At 41.8% G+C, this 17,554-nt stretch overlaps 1 protein-coding gene across 2 annotated transcripts in view; it reads right to left on the bottom strand.

Moving 5' to 3' along the window:
• COL5A2 (collagen type V alpha 2 chain) overlaps positions 1-17,554 on the bottom strand; it is a 134,410-nt gene that overhangs the window by 34,972 nt on the left and 81,884 nt on the right. For both annotated transcript variants that reach the window (XM_082690499.1, XM_082690498.1), the window contains 14 exons: positions 16,506-16,583; positions 14,890-14,934; positions 13,885-13,938; positions 13,438-13,491; positions 12,185-12,238; positions 9,243-9,296; positions 6,672-6,725; positions 5,678-5,722; positions 5,163-5,216; positions 4,577-4,621; positions 3,441-3,494; positions 1,075-1,173; positions 724-768; positions 511-609 (listed from right to left, as the gene is read on the bottom strand). In XM_082690499.1, the coding sequence (XP_082546625.1) occupies positions 511-609; positions 724-768; positions 1,075-1,173; positions 3,441-3,494; positions 4,577-4,621; positions 5,163-5,216; positions 5,678-5,722; positions 6,672-6,725; positions 9,243-9,296; positions 12,185-12,238; positions 13,438-13,491; positions 13,885-13,938; positions 14,890-14,934; positions 16,506-16,583 (834 nt within the window). The remainder of the gene's footprint in view (positions 1-510; positions 610-723; positions 769-1,074; positions 1,174-3,440; positions 3,495-4,576; positions 4,622-5,162; positions 5,217-5,677; positions 5,723-6,671; positions 6,726-9,242; positions 9,297-12,184; positions 12,239-13,437; positions 13,492-13,884; positions 13,939-14,889; positions 14,935-16,505; positions 16,584-17,554) is intronic.

Raw genomic sequence — 17,554 nt, 5'->3', positions numbered from 1 at the left:
TTTTTACATATTAAGCTAAAAATATAATAAGCACAACTTCACAATGTGTTTATTTCTTATGCACTTATCATAACATTTTTTTCTAATAAATAATTTTACAACATGGTAGGATCTGTCTTCAAGGATTAGCTGTTAGACCCAATTTTCACCACATTGTCATGATAACCTCTACATTTCTTCACACTGGCTTACAAAAATATTTCCATAATGGTTATTATTCAACTACAGATAAGATTCTATGAGGTTAACCATAAAGTCACGACCTTACTATTTTATATTTAAAAACCCCACTACAATCCAACACAAGGCAGTAATGTTCTTCTTTGAATTTAAACCCCTAACCTGTACGACGACGTTCAGCTTCCACTCTACAAAGATTCCCATCTTCAGTTGCCTCGTTTAGACAAGCCACATAATCTATGTTTCATCGCCTCTCACTGAGTGCTATTTTTCTTGGTGATCTTAGCTGGATCACACTAACGGATGATTGTGAATTTTAGAGGACGTTACCGGCTGGCCTCGAATTCCTGGAGGTCCTGTGCTACCCTGAGGTCCTGGAGATCCGGGGGGCCCTGATAAGCCAGGAGGACCGGAGGTACCAGGAGATCCCTACCAGAGAAAGAGCGACCTGATGAGCAGAGAGCCACGGAGAAGCCTGTGGTCAACGTCCAAAGGACCATGCCCGGTGGAGCTCCGCGTGGCTGCATGCAGTCAGTTACCTACCGTTGGGCCTTTGGCACCAGGTGTCCCATCAGTTCCTACCACGCCCTAAAAGACACATGAGAAGTTTATAAGACATTAAGCCATATCTAGGGTGGTCTTCGGATGTCTACCTGTATTCCAAAAGGAAGGGGAAATTTATATCATAAAACTCACTTTTATAACAAATTCCCTTTTCCATAAAATAGATTAAATTTTGCAGAGTTGACAAGAGAAATATATATTTTTTTAATTAGTTGCAAACATCCAGAATTCAAAGAAGATAAATTAAACTAGATTGCCTTCATTCTGATGTTATAAAACATGTCGAGCTTTCTGTTAAGAGTATCACTCCTAGATGTCCTGGGAACTTACGGGAAGACCTTGAGAGCCGACTGGACCTGGTGGCCCAGTTTCACCTCTTTGCCCCTGGGGACCTTCGGGGCCTCTTGCTCCAGTGGGACCTGCTTCTCCCTAGCAGGGTACAAAAGACATGTCAATTTAAGAAAAATATAAATGTGGTGTGGTTCGAAGATTATTGCTTATTTGGAGCTTTACATCTTACACTCTAGTGTTTAAAGGGGTCTTGAGCACAAATCGGTTTACAAGGGCGCGTGCCTGACCGAGCTTGAGCAGCAGACTCCCCTCATACCCTTCCGAGCGTGATGACGTCCTCAGTGTTAACAGCAGCATCAGGGGTCAAGTTACCTGATAGCCACCCTTATTTCAACCCAAGATAGACACCCAGATAGTAAATAAAAGTACAGTTGTCTAATTAAACTTTGATTCAGATAAATAGCAATTAATTTAAGTATAAGTTTATTCCAGGTAATATTAGGGTCATAGCTATACTCAAAATTTTTCTTTTTTTATCTGAAATTTAAACCTAAGTGGGTTTCTGTATCTTATCCAATATATTAGGTCCCTATATAGATCAGACAAGATCGGGCGCGTTCAGGGTGGTATGGCCATAGACAAGTCCCTATATGGATCAAATCCTAGAGGGACCTCAACCTGGAATTTTAGAACTAAAATTCTGAGCCTCAGGGTGTTCATTAGCGCCAATAAAACATACAAAGTCCGTATTGAACCCCTGAAATATAAAGAAGCGGATATGGAAGTTTTTCTTCCTCCAGAAAACCAGAGATCATGGAAGAATTTAACAGGTATAGGGAAATCCTGGCCCAAACCAAGATCTAGGAATTTTTTCTGTTTGAGGAGGAAGGGGGAAAGGACAGGCAATGAATTTCTATGAAAAACAATTTTGCGAAATGACTTTTTAAGCAGTTTTCAATAGCCAAGAGCCAGGGCTAATAACCCCAGGAGGAGAAGGAAATATGCAGAGTAAACGATTATATAAACTGTGGTTCTAACGAGGTCTTCGCTAGAAGACCAGGAGCAGAAACCACTTTCTGCTAAGTCCTAGTCCTGGACATTGTGCGTCTTCTGTCCTTAATTCTCTGGCCAGAGCTCAGTTGGAGGGTGGAGGGTCTCACAGGCAGGGGAAGGGATTTTGCATATTTTGGTCAGGGAGCACAGGGAGGACTGGCCCTCCTTGGCCAGGGTCTGTAGCAGCAGGACTAGGGTTTAGGGGAGCAGACTGGAAACAGAAGGGACCTCAGGAAGGTCCCAGGAGCTCCAGTGCACAGTGAGTTCTGGCGAAAAGAGGGGCTGGTGAGTGGAATGACGTACGGCATCATTTTAGAGCAGCCGCACCTCTGGGGCAGAGTGAACAGACAGCAGTAGCGAGAGCCTGAAGAGTAATTTGACTTGATGATGCTCACATTTCAGAGTATTTGAAATGTCAGCTATGGACTTTGTCGCCGTTGTTGTTTGTTTCAAACACCAGTTCAAAGCCCGTTTGAGTAGCACTCCCGGTAAGAAGCCTGGACCTCTACTGAGGGCATCACTTATCCTTCAACAAAATTCCATGAGAAGAAGTGAGGTGATTGCCACGGCCACAGTCACGAATCCAGTGAGCAAATCCCTTCTTTGGGAGGAAGGAAATTATTGCCAAGGCGAAGCTGGGGTGTGAGGGGTAGTCTAAGGTATTGTGCTGTTTAACATTTGAAGTTTTCTGAATGTATTCACTAATTTAACTAATATAATCCTAATAACCTCCTGCTTTAATCCTTGAATTTATCATCCAAAATGCTGGAAGAACAAACTGTGACTCCAGCAAATGTAAACCATCCCAACAGAATACTTTAATCCATTCCCACGTGGAAAGCCAAACAGCCTCCCTGCCTCTTCCTCTAATGGTTGCATAAATGGCAGGGGCAGGGCGAGGAGTGAGGCCAGCGTTGTGTCAGGGAACAGCCTTTCGACAACGTCTGATTTATTTTAACCTCCTATTGTTTAGAACATTCTGCTGTTTATTACTGCCAGACACCGTATCCAGGAACAGACTTCCCGTCCAGACTAAGTTCTTATTCCCTGCAGCTGGCACAGTTGTCTGGACGGGAGTCTGACGCAACAGACTCTTGGATATTGCAGTTGTTTGATGATATTGTTGATATAACAATGGTTGTAATTCTCTTTTAATAACACATTGTTCAGTGATCTCATTTTTAAATTTTTACAGTTATTTTTTTCCCCTACCATAATAAATGCTGAGAATGCTCTAGGTTTTTCCTTAGTTAAGCAACCTCCATATAATTAACGGAATGCCATTCCACACTTGAGCATTCATATAATCAAGTAATTCTTGTAAGCAAGAGCTAAATATATTAACATTTTACCTTCATCCCAGGATTTCCCGGAAAACCAGACGATCCAGGTATCCCAAGAGGACCCTATTAAAAGAAACCAGAAAAGCGATCAGACGTGGTTTTTAATCAATACCTAATTGAGTCATTTTTCATTCTTTGACGACTTTCTGTATGTTGACACATAAGAATAATCCACCGAGTACTTTCAAATCACAAAGATGATGTCATTTTATAATAAGTACCTGCTGACATGGATAGGGAATAGAGCTAAAAGTTACGCCCAGTGGTATTAAATGCTTGTGGTGGTGTGTTAGAGAATAAGCCAGTCACAGACACAAACTGAAACAATTGCTTCCTGAGAGACGTACTTTCTTTGTGCTATCAAGGAATACGGTTTTTTGAAAGTTAGGTTTTGTACCAAAATCTAGGACTGCACTTTATAAAAATGATGCTCAACAATCATGTGGGAGTTTAGGAGTGATATTCTCTCAGGCCGGTATGTGGACATCTGCAACTATCCCATATCGGGGAGGCGCGGAGTCAGGCCACTGATGCAACGGGCAGACTGAGAGGGACGAGTGGCTGCGAGGAACCCCTTCCAGCTCGTCCGGATTCTTCCTTGAGGATGTGATGTCATTCCATCCATTTTGTAGTAATAAAATCCCTTTTAAATGAGTCTTATTTTTTCCCTTTTTGTTTCCTCTTTTTGAAGAACAAGGCAGGACATAACTGAAGGGGAAATCATTTCAAATCTGATTTATCATCCTCGAATTTCCCTGAACTCACCATGCTTTTTCATCTATCCATCCAACAGACCACGCTGTACTCCTGCTCATCCCGTATCTCATCTTTCAAGGGTTAGCTTGAAAGTTCTCCTAAGTCTTCCTTAATATCTGTATCTCACTATCGGTGTAGGTACAGCAAGGTGCCCATACTTGAACTTCAAGTTGCACTCTACAACACAGCCCTTAGGAACAGCACCATGCTACGACATGAATCGATAGGTCTCTCTTCCTCGATAGACACGGCAGTTCCAAAGACAAGTACTGCGTGTCTATCACCGTTTGATTCCCGGAGTCGGGGATACAGTGTGTGCTCTGCATGTGTCGTGAATGCGCCAGCGGACCAGTACGGGGATGAGTGAGGATGAACGTCGTGCAGCTCACCATTGGCCCAGGCTTTCCGGGCATACCGTGTGTACCTCGTTGTCCCTAATTAGGAGCAAAAGAGACAAGATAAAATTACATTTTCTTCAGCATTTGCTCATAATTCATTTGTCGGATAAAAATTTTCCTGTTAGAACTCGGCTCTTTAGAAGGGTACACTCAGCACTTACCTTTTAGGATTGTGATGACTATGAAATAAAGTGTGGAAGGAAGCTTGGCGTACAATAACTTCTTAATAAGGGGCACCGATTCATAATTTTATTACTATTCTGAATTTTATATTTTTTCCATGGACCATATTCCATGCTGCTATAAGTCTTTAATCATTTTCTTAACTTTGGCATTAATATAAGTAGGCAACAAACGAACTGTGGTCATATGTGATGTCGACATTAACAGAAACGACATAAACAGTGCACAGGAACTCCCTGTGCTACCTTTGCAACTTTTCTGTAAACATAAATTTATTTCAGAACAAAAAGCAAGGATAAAACTAAAGGACAAACTAAAAAGTAGGCAGCAGTACTATATTCTCATTTAAAAGAAAATATTCAGTTCGTTTGAGAGTTGGAGCACACATACTTACAGGAGCCCCCTGCGGCCCAAGCCTCCCTCTCTCTCCTGGCATTCCTCTCGGACCCTACGGATGAGAGAGAAAAAACACCTCTGAAGCATTTATTTGAATACTACGGTAGTTTGACTACATCACTCAGTTCAGTGGAGACTCACTATTATCAGCCACAAACGGTAGTATTTCCAGGAGTGACTTCGGGTATGAAAAGATCTCTGCCCATGGAGATACCTACTGCCTCTTACCTAAATAGATTTCACTTAATGTACCTATAATGGGTCAAATCTACAACAATCCTGATTTGAACACTAACTAAAGGAAAAGAGTAAGAGCCTTCAGGGGTTAAGAACAATGAAACGCAAGAGGCCTTTGCTATTCAAAGGGTACAATTCTCTGAATGTGCTTGTCCGTCAACTGGTGATCAAGATTACATCATCAGTTAACATATTTTCTCCATGTCTTTTCGTTTCTCTTTATATTGTGTAAACTGGAAAAAGAAAAAAAAAACAAAGAATTAAATTAATACATACCATTGGACCCATGGCACCCATTGGGCCAGTAGGGCCAGCTTCGCCCTAAAGCAAAAATGAGATTACATTACAGTGTGAAAAACCTACAACAGATACTCAAATCACCGTTTCCAAGAATATGTCATTTTAAAGGTGTATTTTCAATCTGAACATTGGAAGACATACTTGAAATGAAGGACCTCAACATTCTGTTGTATTACTTTTTCTTAAAATGAAATAGCAATTTAGTGTCTATAGAAAAAATTATAAAATAAAAGTGAGGTTGTAAACAAGATTGGTGAAACTATCACATCTGTTCACATTAATTAGTATTAAAACGGTAATTATATGTTTATGTCTGATTATACTGTAGCTCAAGTAAAATGTTACAAAGCTAAAATTGACTAGTATTCCTTTAAGATTTATTGTAGGAAGTTTAAAAATAAAACAATTAAATCCAAAGCATACACACACACACACACACACATATATATTCATACATACACTCATCGTGCGTACACATACACACACACACGTGTATGTATGTATTTTCATATATCTCATGATGCTTCCCACTAAAAAGTCCTCTGTACTTCTTTCATGGTCTCTTTATTTCCCTAAAACATAAACACATCTTGGGAAGAGACAATGGCCACAAGGCCCTGGAGTCAAAAAGGTATTAAATAATGAGGCAAATAAACCATCTAAACCTCTCAGATACTTTTAAAGAAGAAAAAACAGCGGCTGTGTTTTAGCAGGTGAATTCATAGCGCCATCTTCACGTAAGGAAAACACCCGTCCTACACTGGCAGAAACAAGTGCCTATTCTTGGTGGCAAAGTTAAGAATGTCACGTATCCTGCCAAATCTATGGCCACTCATATATAAGAATTATATTTATCCACTCAACTATACTCCTCTTTCCTCCAAAATGTAAGGGGGTTCTGAAAAGTTGGCAGGACATGAAGCAAACCCGAAATGAGTGGGGCGGTTAGGGTTAGGGTTCATACACTTACTTTGGAACCAGTTGCTCCAACTTCTCCTTTAGGGCCTTCAAGACCTTTGTGTCCCTAAGGAGAAAAATACAAATTTGTATTTTACTGCTTTTTTAATTCCCAGATGTGTAAAAGAAGAACCAAAAACAAGCTCACAGAAAGTGCCTTATAAAAACAGGTATTTAAAGTTGTTACCCAGAATGTTTCCAAATTCTCAACATTTTTCGAATGCCTATTCGAAGAAAATTAAAGCACCATTTTGAATTTGCAACATCTTCACCTTTCAGATTTTTGGAACTTCACAGAAATTTAATCTACAGCTACAAATGAAAAACCTATGGTGGTTTTAGAGAAGACAAGTAATTGTGGAGTTTCTATAGTTATAGAATATGGGTTATAACTAGGGGTGACATTCAAAATAATAATTAGTACAGCAGCAAGCATTCTAATCAGAAGATCAACTACTCAACACAGGGGCAGCCAGTATGTACTTATCAGATATCACCCATGCTTTTGATATATAGACGACAGACTGATAAACAGATATGTAATTTTTTTTTTTGGAATTTTGAGTTCTTTTTTCATTTGAGGGGAAATCTTAATGTTGTTAAATCCACACATATGCTTATCCAAATACTCAATTCTATTTACCTAAAACATATTGAAACATACAAATATCTATTCTTTCCACATGTCAGAGCCCATTAACTTCATGGTTTGGAAATGCGGAAAATAGATTCCCCTTAAACTGCAAGTCACCAAGTATTTCTTTACAGTTTACTTTAGCAAAATTCATACAAAATAGTAATTAACAATGATCTTCTTTACTTGTTAACTCACAAGGAAGCACCTTCAAAACTACATGTTATTGAAGTTCCTGTACTAGAATATAGAAAAACTGAACTACACAAATACTGAAAAGTTAAAAATCTCTTAACTTTCTATTCCTGGCACCACCACCACAATTTACAGGCAATATACCTGACATAATGAAATAAAAATGCAAAAGCTATAGCAGTTAAAGTATGTCGTCTAACTGACACTACACTGCATTGACCCATAGCTACAGGTGTTTGCAAACCGGGGTGATGAGAGTCCTGAGCAGGACGGGTTTCCTGTTTTAGCTGCAGTAACTTCTCCGACTGTGGACCATTGTTCCTTCTGGGACAGAGTTCTACAGCTCCTCTAACACCTGTGGGACGGCTGTCTCAAAGTAACCTACAGCTTTCCTGACAACTCCTCACTCTCTCCTGCTAAGAACTGTAGCATTTCCTTCAGAGTTTTTTAGAACCTTCTGCTACCATATCTTCTGTTTCTACCACCAGATCCATAACCACCACTATAGGGACTGCCTGAGCTTCTCTCTCCAAAACTGTCTCCCTTCATAGTTCCATAATTTGATTGCTGCTGTCCACTGTAATTTCCAAAACCATCATGGTTCCCACCACCACCTCCAAAATTTCTTCCTTCGTTATAACCGTCATATCCTCCACCAACACTACCATATACACGTCCTTGATTTCCATGACCGGGTCCACCACCAGCACAGCCTCTTCGACTACGATAAACAGGACCCACCACCATCGTTGCCATCATCACCTCCAAATCCATTATATCCACCATCACCTCCTCCCTAACTCCTCCCCACCGCCTCTACCGCCATAGCCTCGTCCTCCACCAAAGTCACCTCCACGACCATAAAGTCGCCAGATCTACCTCCATGACCGTTGTGATCCAGTGGACTACCTTCTTTTAGAAAAGGCCTTCTCTACCTTACCATCATGCCCACTATTAAGTGTGCTATTTCTGAACACAATTTTACCAACTGAATCATGATCATTAAAAGTTATAAAAGTAGACCCTCTCCTTTTTCCAGTGTCCCTGTCTTCCATAACTTCCATGGTTTCAATCTTGCCGTAGTTTTCAAAGTAGTCTCTCAGGTTTTATTCTTCTGTTTTCTTTAGTACCCCCAGTGTAAGTGCTCCTCCTGCTAGACGGACACCAGGCTTTACAGAACCCTCTCTGCAAACAGCTCTTCTTGGTTCATTACAGGCTCATGAACCTGGCATGGCCAAGCGCACACTGCTGCAGGGGGTTTCCCTCCACTCTGAGTGGCACATAATTTCCATATCTGTACTTAACACAGAATAATTACGCTTTGTCTTGAGCTATAAAGAGAGAAGCATTCTATGGCCCTCCCGACCTGGGCTGACTGGACCCCTCCCATAACCTAGTGCTCTCTCCAGTATCATGTCACTTACCCCACCAAGCATCATTATGTCTTTTGGTGACTGTCACCCTTCTGAGCCTGAAGTTGAAGGCTATGGGCTTTTTACTCATCACTGTGTCTCTTTCGTAGCACAGTATCCGGCATACAGTAAGAACACAAAGTATATTTGTTTATAGAATCAAATGAAATTCAAAGGAAATATAAAAAACATATTGTGAATTTGGTAACCACAGATGAATACTGAGACCACAGCCAGCTAAGGACAACTGACTCATAGAACTGTAGCGATGCTGAAGGTAAGGCTCCCAGACCCTGCTCAGTTAGCCTGAGTATCTGAAAGGACTATGAAGAGTTAAACTTACTCGGTGACCCTTCAGGCCTGGAAGACCAGGAGCCCCAGGAAATCCTCGCGCTCCCTGGGGGGGGGGAGTGGCAGAAAAAAAGATAAGGCATTTGAGAGTCATTAATAAGAATAGGAAATTGTTTAATATAATTTTGTTCACCAAAAATCTAATACTATAGTTTTTTTAAGCAAAATACCAAAGGAAAGAAAGGAGCAATATACTTTAACCTGTCAGAACACGCCAAGGTGATCGACGTTCACAAAGCAAACCCCCTGTTGGGAGTGGAAACACGCCTTACACAGACACATGGATTATTGCCAGGCATTGATGTGACGACGTTTCCAAATTTTGAAAACTATATCACTGTGTTATAATTAGTAGCAAAACATGAAACAACACAAAACAAACCAAAACCCCAAACCAACAAAAACCAGGAAAATCAGTCTGAGTCAACGTGTTCCATGTCTGAATCAGCTAGAACAGTTCATGTGGAAGAAAATCAGGGAAGGAACTTATAGAAAACTACACATTCTCTACACTGTGCTGTACTGGGGGCAGAAGAGTAAAGACGTCCGTATGCAGCAAGATGTTCCACGTTCTCTGAACGACTAAATATTGGCCGCACAACAGGATTAGAAAGATCACAGGAAAGTGTGATCAACGATTTACTTTAAGTAACATGTTCAGGAGAAGCTTTATGGGTCTGTGATTGTTTCAAAGATTAACTTAAGAAAGGAAATATCCCACAGGAGGTTTGATCAGGAAATATGGAGAGAACAAGTTGCACCGTAGACACAATAATTCCTTAATTTGTACTAATTTTATGCATCCTCCAGCTAACCATAGTAAACTAAAAAACTAGAAATCAAACAGAAAATTAAGCCTAAATGGTATGACTATTTGGAAATGATGCTGGCGACTTTTTCCTCAGACCCTCTTAATATAGATAAGGACCCAGTGACTTGTTATTTTCACTGTCTACATTAATTTGATTTTGAAATGAATGTCACCACCACTGGCACCAGTAGCCCGAGTGCATCGATAGCGTAGATTGATATTAGTTACTATCAATTATTACTATTAATCTGCATATCCACGGCACTTAGCCTATTGCTTGGTGAGTGGACATCAATGAATAATCACCAAATAAACAACAGAAGAAATGATCTAACATTTCTCTTAACACTCACAGCCCTTTTCCCAAACCTTTCCTAAGGAACTTCTCTTGTGCTAATGTGTTAGTACGGAAAAGCCTTCTGTTCCGTACATCACTGCCTTCACTGTGTACCAAATACTCAAGAAATGAAATTATACGGTAAAAGCAAAGCAATCATTCCTCTGTGACCTCTTGCAGGGAAAAGTGTCCATGGTGCTCTAAGGAGGGGTTATAATAGTGAGGGCACAGCAAACCATGTTCTCTGAACAAAGAAACTTCCAGTCATTCTTCTGCTTCCACAGCCCTGCTTACGGATTCCTCACTTCAAGAATTTCCTTTAAGTCTGTCCACTGGAATGTTCCCCTTTCCTGATCTTTGTTCCCCTCCTTCCTGAGCAGGAAACTCCATACCCTCAGCCTATAGGAGAAGCGCTGAGCTGAGCTCTTTCAGATCGTTAGTTAGCTTTGAATTCTCGTGGTCTGCAAGGGATTCTCCTGTTCTTACTCCTCTCTGACACAACACGAAACCGAACCAGATGTAGCAGGACTCATACAATGTTCTCTTTCTGCTGACCGGAGGCCGTCATCACGGCCCAGCCGCCTGGGCTGCTGCAGAGACCGGCGCAGCGCGTCTGCCACATGCGGGCGGGCCGCCTCCTCCCCCGAGGCCTCCAGGACAGGGTGCTGCAGGGCCGGCAGGAGGGGCGCGGGAGCCCGGACGTGGCCATCTGCGCAAACGACTCAACCGCACGCCTGTGTCTGCACTGGCTCCCAGGGCTGATGGGGGAGGAAGGGCAGAGGGAGGGAGCAGGGAGCCGGGAACTGGTTTTATGTTTGAAACAAAATAATCCTTGGAGCCCCGTAAGCTCCCTTAAAAGATGAGCACTCATTCGTTTAAAAAGAAAAAAATAACCCAAACCCAGCATTGGACTTCCTGCACTTTCAGGAAATAAGTGGAGAGTAATTCAGTACTGTCGGCCGTACCGAGTGGCAGAAACATCAGAAAATTAGAGGAAACGTCGTAGGTGCAAAGTCGAACCCATTTAGGGGTTATCAGACAAGGTAGAGCTTTAAGAGCAAGAATGTTAAGAGGATGTTTGCTGCTTCTCTCTCATTGTCCCCAGTGCCCGGGTAGCACATCCTGGGAGAGGGTCTATCCAAGCAGCGTGAGAAGGATGGAAAGGTGGCTTCAGAGTATGGCCACGTGGCCCAGGCCCTCAATTCTGGTGGAGCGTGTTAGCAGGGACAGGTCCTTGTAGCAAGCCAGGGGCGTGAAAAGCTGCGTTAGGAGTCATCAGGGGAACTTGTCATTAGATTCTAGGGCCAGAACATCAAGAATTTCAGCCAACATGAGGGTGTGAGGGGCAGCCAAAGAGGCATCCTGTCCATAATTCATTGTTCGTGGCGTATAAATAAACAAATCCATAAACTCTCAAGCTGTTTTTTCTGACATGTAAACTGTACAACATAAAAATATTAAAGACAAATGAGGTTGGGAGGTTGGGAGATAGAAGCAGGTCAGGCTGGTGACTTCGTAAATCTGACATTCCGTTTGGAGATTATCTGGTTAGGTCATGAAATAACTATCGAGCTCAGGAACAGTATTCGTGTGGAGCCGATATAAAATCGGAAATTGGAATCAGCCGTCCCTTTGGCAAAACGGACTGTTTCCGCGATGACAGAAGTGAACATATCTTGATGGTAGTGTCTAGTGCACATGTATATAATAATTACAAGGTAATTTTACTGTTCTTTTCTTTCCAAAGTTTGCCTCTGTGGCATCGTATTGAGACGTACAAACTTACCGGAGACCCCGCAAACCCCACTTCACCGGGATTTCCATTTCTACCAGGTTCACCCTTTAAGGGAAACAAACAAAAAAACAAACCAGAAAACAAGGTAAGAGGGAGCAAAGAGGATTAAAACGCTCCCTTCTGACACTAGGTGACGAGTCAACTGCACCTTCTGACACTAGGTGACCAGTCAACTGCACCTTCTGACACTAGGTGACCAGTCAACTGCAGACACAAGTCTTTTTCAGAAAGCCATGTCCCCTCACCCCCAAGATCGGAAGCTCATGCCCACTGTTGTAGACAACGTGAGAGTGAAGCAGGCATTGTTTCTGGTGGGAATCTATTACAGCAAGTCAGGTGTGAGGGTTTCATTAACTTACCCAGAAAAAGAAATTAATATAAGTTATACTCACCTGACCTAGATCACCATTTTACAAACATCAAAATTTACACCCACATGAACACACAGGTACGTGCTATGAATTCTACATGAACGTGCGGCACTGAACTAAAACAGTTTCTTAGAACACATCTTGTCATTTCTTTTCTTGTGATAAAATAATTAAGAACTACTAGACATATTTTCTTTATGATGAAATTCAATGTAATCTGCTGAAATAAATTTCTTTGAAACACAAAGAGGAAATATTTACTTGGCTTAAGATCACACAGAAATTAATGGTTTATCCATGATTTCAACCTAAACTTTGGTACAACTAAGAAAAAAATCCAGAAAAACAAATCTGCTTTTGTATCCAGTTCTTAGATCACATGTTATTACTGTTAAAACCTGGAATTGAGTCTTAACTTTAAAAATCCAATGGAAGAAATGGCTTTTTCTGCACTAGAGAGCAGTATTGGTGCTATACTATTAATACATCAAAAATTTCCATTTAATGAAGACTTCATTACATCATACAGATGTTTTGCCATTAGAGCCAGGTACTTTTTTTCTAAGTTCACTTAGAGGTTCCATCAACTAAATCGACAGCAATTCTAGTATCTTACGGAGAAATCACAATGGCAAACCGGGGGAATGCAAGGAAGAAGCTGGAACCTAATAATACGAAATCAGCAAAATTAAGAATACTTTCTGATTTTTGTATGACTACACTGAGTTCTCCAGTTTTGCATGTGTTCAATGAAAGCTAAAAGCAAGGGAAATACATTGGGAGTCAGTAAGTAATATCCATGTTAACACCGCCATTCCTTCTTAACCTCTTCAAAATTTCAACGTGTGGCGAAGGCAGGACACGGACACTTACATCTTCCCCGGGCTTTCCGGGAGGGCCCTCTGGTCCGCGCGCTCCTACCGGGCCCTGACAACAAAGCAAAACAACAAAACAGAATATTCACTTATATCTGCCCATGCCTACAAATGATGTCATTAAAATATTCTCGAGACAAGTATCAGAGAAACTAGCTTTATCTGGATTCTGAATTTTACGGTGCATGCCTCAGATTATGTGCTCCCAGGAAAAAGGTTGATTTCATAAGAGGAGATATCTTGGTATGGTCTGCTGACCGTATTCGCGGCCTCTGAATTCAAATACTCTCCCTCAGAAGCAGAGCACAGGCCTCCCAAACTGGCCTCCAACTTCTTGCTACATTAAGACAGAGCTGACGAAACAAACAGCTCAGACACCGTCACGATGCCGGACCCGTCTTTAACCGGGTCCCCTTGCTTCTTGGCATGGGGTCCAGGTCTTTACCATGGGTCCAGGTTCACCAGGCTCGCCGGGAGGTCCTGTAGGCCCAACGCCGCCCTAAAATGGAGAACAAATGGTGCAAGTAAATAGAATTATTTGTAAATTACATCTGTAAACCAAAGAAAAGCAGAACACGACATTATGTATTCCTGCAGGGTAGTGCAGTCGCTTAAACTGCAAGTCTCCACCACTTTCCAGCTCTGCGACTTCGAGGGAGTCACTCAATCTCTCTAAACCTCCACTTCCTAATCGTGAATTGAGAACAATAACGCTACCAATTTCACTGGGCTGTCATCGGTCTCTTAGAACCCAGAACAGTGCGGGCGCGTAGTGAGCGTCCCATTGGTGGCAGTGACCATCAGGATCGTGACCATCGTCTTCCTCAGTCATACAGAATGGCCAAAGTCAGACTCCGCACATGTGATGATGACAATGTAAAATCTTTGGCAGAGCTAAGAATTCTTTTTTTTTCCCTTTCCTTTGAAAAATTATTTTGAACTGCTCGTCAAATCACTACAAAATTTAAAATAGCGCTACACTAATTTATTGGTATTCGATAGACTATAGAAAGAAAGGACAGTATTACATCCTTTTTAAGACGCCCCCATGGAGTGATTACCTTGACTGTGGTTTCTAGTACCACGTGGTGGTGGCCTTTAATGATTTGCTTTCACAACGTCCTAGTTAGCACATAACCAATTAGGAGCACATTCATTACGACATGAGATAATGATCTGTTATTTCAGAAGCAAAGGCATATAAAAACCCTTTGTGTTAGAGGCCAGTCGCATAGAGAAACCAGATGATAAAACTTGAGCCCCATGAAGAAACTTTGAAAAACAAGCCGCATACGTTTCTGAGTAGAAGTTAATGGAGCACAGCCTGTTCCAAGTGAGCACTGCGGCATGGAACCTAGAGGCCGGCCAAGAGCACTCATGTCACAGAGACCTTCCTTGTACTTTTTTTTTATTTTGCCATAGTAGGAAATTTAATTATAAAAAGACTTACTTGCTGCCCTTGTAAGCCTTGAGGTCCCCTTGGACCGACAGGACCCTTAAAAACAAATGAGAAGAAAAGTTCCATCGTGTTCATGACAGTTGGGTCAAACATTTCAAAAATGTTGAATCAGGCTTCGAATCTGGAAAAGTGAAGCTTTGACAGTGAAAGATGATGACATGCTCCATTTGTCCTCATCTGGAACGCAGCTGAGTTCAAGGAGATTGAAGTTTGGGCAACATTTGGGATGATTTTATACATACTTTCACTCTCATAAAGAGAAAGAGGAATATGCCTGTGTCCGTCCAGTGCCTTTGGGACAAGAGCGTTTGCGTGCTCAAGGGGTGGTTCTGTTAAACCAGAATATCCAACAAAAGAAAAATCTTGGCAGGGGAAAGTGATTCTCAAACTGTCTAGTGAGTTCTTCAGTCTCACAGTAGATCAACCCCTGTAACTTAAATGAGCGCACTAAATTGAACACTTAGGAAGCGATCAGTGATATTGACTAGATTATGTTAAATGTAAACTTATCTATGGCACTGAGATTTCTTGATTATTCCTTCTTTCATGGCACACATTTAAAGTGTTCACATAGGCTTTCCCCATCTAAGTAAGAAATGATTACACTGGGGCAGGAAAAAGGGAAGAAAAAGAAAACACCTTTTTAAAAACTGTATTAACCGTAGAGCCATAAAATCTTTGAAATGACAGAAAAAGGGAAACAAATTAAATCAAAATTGGGTTCGTTCTTATGGCAAAATTTTAAATTTTTATTTTGAATTGATCGGGGTTTTAGCTAGGAAGAAAACAAAAGTGCCCTATAAAAAAATAAACGTGTATGCAATTTGAACTTCAAATGGATAAAAACACATACATTTCAGAAACATACCCCCAGGTAACCCTTGAAAGAGCCGCACTGCGAGTACGCAGACAATGTTCAAGGACGGGTGACAGGGGTGGTTACGTACGTGGTTTAACTTCACGCTTGCTATTGCCTGAAATCCCATTAGCCTGGGATGCCTTTGAACTATGTCATCAGCAAAAAGCATGGGAGCCTTGCTCGTATGAACGTTGATGTGTTCCGTGAGAATGTGTTCTCCAAAGACCCAGGTCAACGCACTTGCCCAGAGGAAATGGGCCCCTTCTTGGCAGTTGAAGAAAATGCAGAAGATGATGGGAGGGCTACTAGGCCCGGTCGGGAACTTTATGGGAGTTGGCATAGGCAGTCAGAGGATATTAAGCAGGAAATAATGAAAATTAAAGTGGCAAAATTTCCCATGTCAAAGTTTTGCCAAATCACTGCTTCTAACAACACCATAAAAAGCATGGGTTTTGTGGTGGCGGTGGTTATAGGTTTTAAAATTCTTTATTTTCTTCAAATATTAAATGAAACATACAGGCAACCCTTTATTAAAATCAACAAGTTCTTCGCACATCTATGCAGGGAACACCCCGGGCTGCTAGCTGGTACAATTTATTTATTAATTGATAAATAAGTTGAATGAGTTAATGGATGGATGGGTGTGTTCTAGAAGATGCATGTTATTTCTTAACCAGCTAATTCACACCTTGCTTTGCATAATGTTATTTCCACCAGAACTTGGATTATCAGTAGAATCTCTACTTACCACAGAGCCAGGCATGAGTCCCACTTGACTCCCCAGTCCGGACTTCTCGTCTAAGCCGGCCATCTGAGCTGAAAACGGCTACAAAAGCAATGTTTTGTGTTACTCCCACAATAGAAGACAGAGAGCGAGAAGGTTTTAAACTGACAATTGCACCTTCTCCGGGATTCTCATAGAATGACTCTGCTGAGAACCGTTTTGCACTTTGGCTTTAAAGTGCAGAAAGAGATTCGTGTTCTTTCTCGCCGTGTGTGGTTTTGATCAAACAATGTTCCTCAGAGTCTATCACAGCGAAGCTCCTTCAGAGCCACCCGCTCGGGGCTGGGCGCGTCCCGCTCGGTAGACGCAGGCCCGGCCCGGCCGTCCGGCCCACGTCCGCCTTCAGTCTGCGCACCTGACGTCCTTCCACGGCTGAGCGAAGCCCGACAGAGGCTTTCCGAGCCTTTCTCCTGGAGATCACGGTCTCCATTCCAGGCTGTTTCACTCAGATCGAATTCTTGTTCCTTCGCTCATGACCAGCAAACTTTAACCGTATTCATACAAGTTGATAAAGATTTTACGACCCTTTTGATGACTTTCTGGCTGTTCCAAGAATTGGCAACGTTTTATCTTTTCTCTTTCACCTCACAAAAACTCTGGCCACGCAACTGACCCAAACTGGCCATATGTATGCCAGGAGTTCGATGAATTTCCAGATTTTAGTGGGGGAAATGTGCATATTGTTTTAAAAATGTAAGTTGGCAATTCCTTCTGTAATCAGTTGAGAAGCAACAGTATAAATCATGATAAAACAAAAATCTTATGTCAGGTCCAAATGTCCTCCAGTCTCACTATGTCTCTTCCACACCCCCTCTCTGCAAACACAGGAGGACATTTTGTTTTATTTTGTTCTGGCGAGAAACTGAACTTGGGAGATCGTGAAGTAGCATTTTCGTGTCCACTGGGGGCCGCCCCCGACCGTCCATCGTACTGGAAGTGTCGTCCCCCTCCTGGGAAGCGCAGGACCCAGACCAGAGCGTTCTGAGTCCAGAGAACAGCAGAAGGAGGAAGAT

The sequence above is a fragment of the Mustela nivalis genome (genome assembly GCF_964662115.1).
Source record: "Mustela nivalis genome assembly, chromosome: 11".
Taxonomy (NCBI): domain Eukaryota; kingdom Metazoa; phylum Chordata; class Mammalia; order Carnivora; family Mustelidae; genus Mustela; species Mustela nivalis.
Note: the sequence above shows the minus strand (reverse complement) of the source record. Positions and strands in the feature narration are given on the sequence as shown.